Source organism: Bidens hawaiensis, unplaced genomic scaffold, assembly GCF_021521415.1.
Source record: "Bidens hawaiensis isolate Kalapana, Puna unplaced genomic scaffold, B.hawaiensis_p1.1 tig00001032_1, whole genome shotgun sequence".
NCBI lineage: Eukaryota > Viridiplantae > Streptophyta > Magnoliopsida > Asterales > Asteraceae > Bidens > Bidens hawaiensis.
This window is the reverse complement of record NW_027491060.1, coordinates 2210064-2212754: the sequence shown is the minus strand read 5'-3', so window position 1 is coordinate 2212754 and position 2691 is coordinate 2210064. Positions and strand designations below refer to the sequence as shown.

The 2691-nt window shown below is 33.8% G+C and overlaps 1 protein-coding gene across 1 annotated transcript; it reads left to right on the top strand.

The window, feature by feature from the left end:
* The first annotated feature begins 1034 nt into the window (after positions 1 to 1034).
* On the top strand, positions 1035 to 2251 carry LOC143553280 (LOB domain-containing protein 12-like). The gene is made up of 2 exons (XM_077043306.1): positions 1035 to 1335; positions 1889 to 2251. Exons 1-2 carry the CDS (start codon positions 1177 to 1179, stop codon positions 2249 to 2251), a joined length of 522 nt encoding a protein of 173 aa, XP_076899421.1. The 5' UTR covers positions 1035 to 1176.
* The last annotated feature ends 440 nt before the right edge of the window (positions 2252 to 2691 follow it).

The following is a 2691-nucleotide window of genomic DNA, read 5'->3' as shown; positions in this document are numbered from 1 at the left end:
TAATTGCTATTTAATGTTGCCGGAGACTCAATTTAATGTCGCCTGAGATAGGCGTCGGTCGGTGTAGGACAATTAATTCAACGGCGTCTCTCAGAGAGAACATGGGGATGTGAAAGGTTGCCGATATTTATTATAATGTAATATAGATAATATAGACAAGTCGATGTTAAATCACATGAGAATATATTTCTCAAATTTAAAAGGGCATTATTTTAAATTTAGGGCATAAAAGCGACAATCTAACCTTTTCGAACCAAAGCAAATCCCCCATTTCCTGACGTACGTACAGCCCCACACTATTATTATATTGTAATTTAAAAGTTTAGATGTTGAAAACTAAAATATGTATTAGATCTAAATATTTTGCAAAACCGTGTTCTACATATAAGTTGTATAATAAAACGCATCATATCTAGATACTAAGACCACATGCAATGAAAAGCTATAGAGTGTGTAAAACGTCCCCGTCAGTGGGTTGGTAGTCTATTTACAAAAAAAAAAACCCTTTAAATATCTTGTGAGTTGGGAATGTCTGAAAGATTTTAGGTTCAAGTCATATAAACGATAAAAATAAATAAATAAATGGCCGTTCAAAAAAAGTAACAAATTAACAACAAATACATTCACTTTTATTTATTTTATTTATGAAATTCATGCGGGTATACCCAGTGTAACATCAATAACTATCAACAAGTTTTAGATCGATCACACAAATTTAAAACAAAGTAACAAAAATTCCTTGCATACATGCAATATATTGTACGTGGTCGTCCATATAGTTTACAAGTTGAAAAATATATAGTCGTCCATATAGTTTACAAGTTGACCATTAACACATGCATACATACATGCGTGTATACATGTATATATTATTATATATCTATGAGGTGTTTTGAAAATATATAATATTTAAATATGATTATTTATCACTAAGCGCATACATAAATTCTTAGCTTGTTTAAGGAGAAATAGATCGAGTATTACAAATAATTAATAAATGTTTTAGTTCATTCTAAATTGGCATTATAAATAGGGTAGTTGCCATGCCATTTTATTCCAACCTACACCTTTCATACTTCAGTCTACTTTTGGTTTTCTTCTTCTTCATCACATCAGTTTCAAACTTTAACTTCTTTAACTTGCCAGAGGTTAACTTATTTTCCCAATAATTAACAAATGGGATCAGGAAGCTCACCATGTGCCTCCTGCAAGTTGTTGAGGCGTCGGTGCGCCAAAGACTGCATTTTCGCCCCTTATTTCCCTCCCGATGATCCTCATAAGTTTGCCATTGTTCATAAGGTCTTTGGTGCTAGCAACGTTGGCAAGATGTTGCAGGTTTTTTAAATCTCTCTCTCTCTCCCTGTGTATATATATATATATATGTACGCATCTATATATGTCCTGAATTCGGGATTCTTGTGTCATGACAATAACTGAAATATTTTGAATTCGATCAGGTTCATTTTCTCGTCTAAGCAATTTACCGAACAAATTAATATTGGGGTTTTCAAGAAATTTTTTGTTCAACTAAAACTAACATGAATAAATGGGTTCTGGTTTTATTACACCCTAGGAAGAAAAATGCAGTTTACATAAAAGTAAATGACAGTTTACCATGTTAGACAAAAATACCTAACATGATAAACTGTCATTTACTTTTGTGTAAACTGCAGTTTGCAGTAAAAAAGGGTGTGTGTTTACTAATCCGGAGTTTATGAAAAAAGGCCCAAGTGAAAAATATATAGTACGTTCTATATGATCTAATAGTTAGATTGGCTTTATAAGGAAAATACAATCAAATCATATATTCTTATATATTGTACAATAAATCCTAGTGAATATATTATCTCAGATATATAACGCCAACAGTTTGTAACATATAATATAGGAGCTCCCGGTTCACCAACGAGCGGATGCAGTTAGCAGTCTGGTGTATGAAGCAAACGCGAGAATGAGAGATCCTGTTTACGGATGTGTTGGTGCGATATCCTACTTACAAAACCAAGTGTCTCAGTTACAAATGCAGATTGCTGTGGCACAAGCTGAGATCTTATGCATTCAGATGCAGCAAGGGCCTGATCAGCTGCCAGCAACTCATCCATCAATGGTGGATTGCGATGTGAAATCGTTGCTGTTATCAGGCAACAATACCAGCGATTTCGGTGACCAGATGCCACAGTTCCTGAGCTACACTTCTTCTAGTAATAATATAATCCAGGATCCTCTAAAAAGAGAGTCTCCCTGGACATAAATGAAGAATCTCCTATGAGACCCCCCCCCCCCTCCCCTTTATGTGTTGTGGTGTTAGATCTCTATTTTAGCTAGTTTTTATGTATTTTGTTTTATGAGGTTACACCAACTGCACTTTTTTATTAATATATTGCTTTTGGTGTTTTGTTTCTTCTTCATAATCTTTTTCTTTTTAATGCGGTGTGTTTTATTTTTATATCATGATACTCAATCATCAAGAGTTATTCATTCACTAACCTTTATGGAGGTGACACATTAAAAGAAAATGTCATTCACAAAAGGCTTGTAATCTAGTGGTAGCGAAGTTTGATTAAAATTCATTCGCATGAACGTGAGATTTAAGTCCAACGGCTTGACAAAAGATGTAGATTTAAGAGTGGTAGTAGTGAATAGTTTGTGAGTTTTCCGGTAAAATCAGTTTAGCATATGATCGATTCACAT

Coding starts and splice junctions, on each gene's coding strand:
- LOC143553280 (XM_077043306.1), top strand. CDS start 1,177: ATGGGATCAGGAAGCTCACCATGTGCCTCCTGCAAGTTGTTGAGGCGT. Junction 1,336..1,888: donor ACGTTGGCAAGATGTTGCAG/GTTTTTTAAATC, acceptor CATATAATATAG/GAGCTCCCGGTTCACCAACG.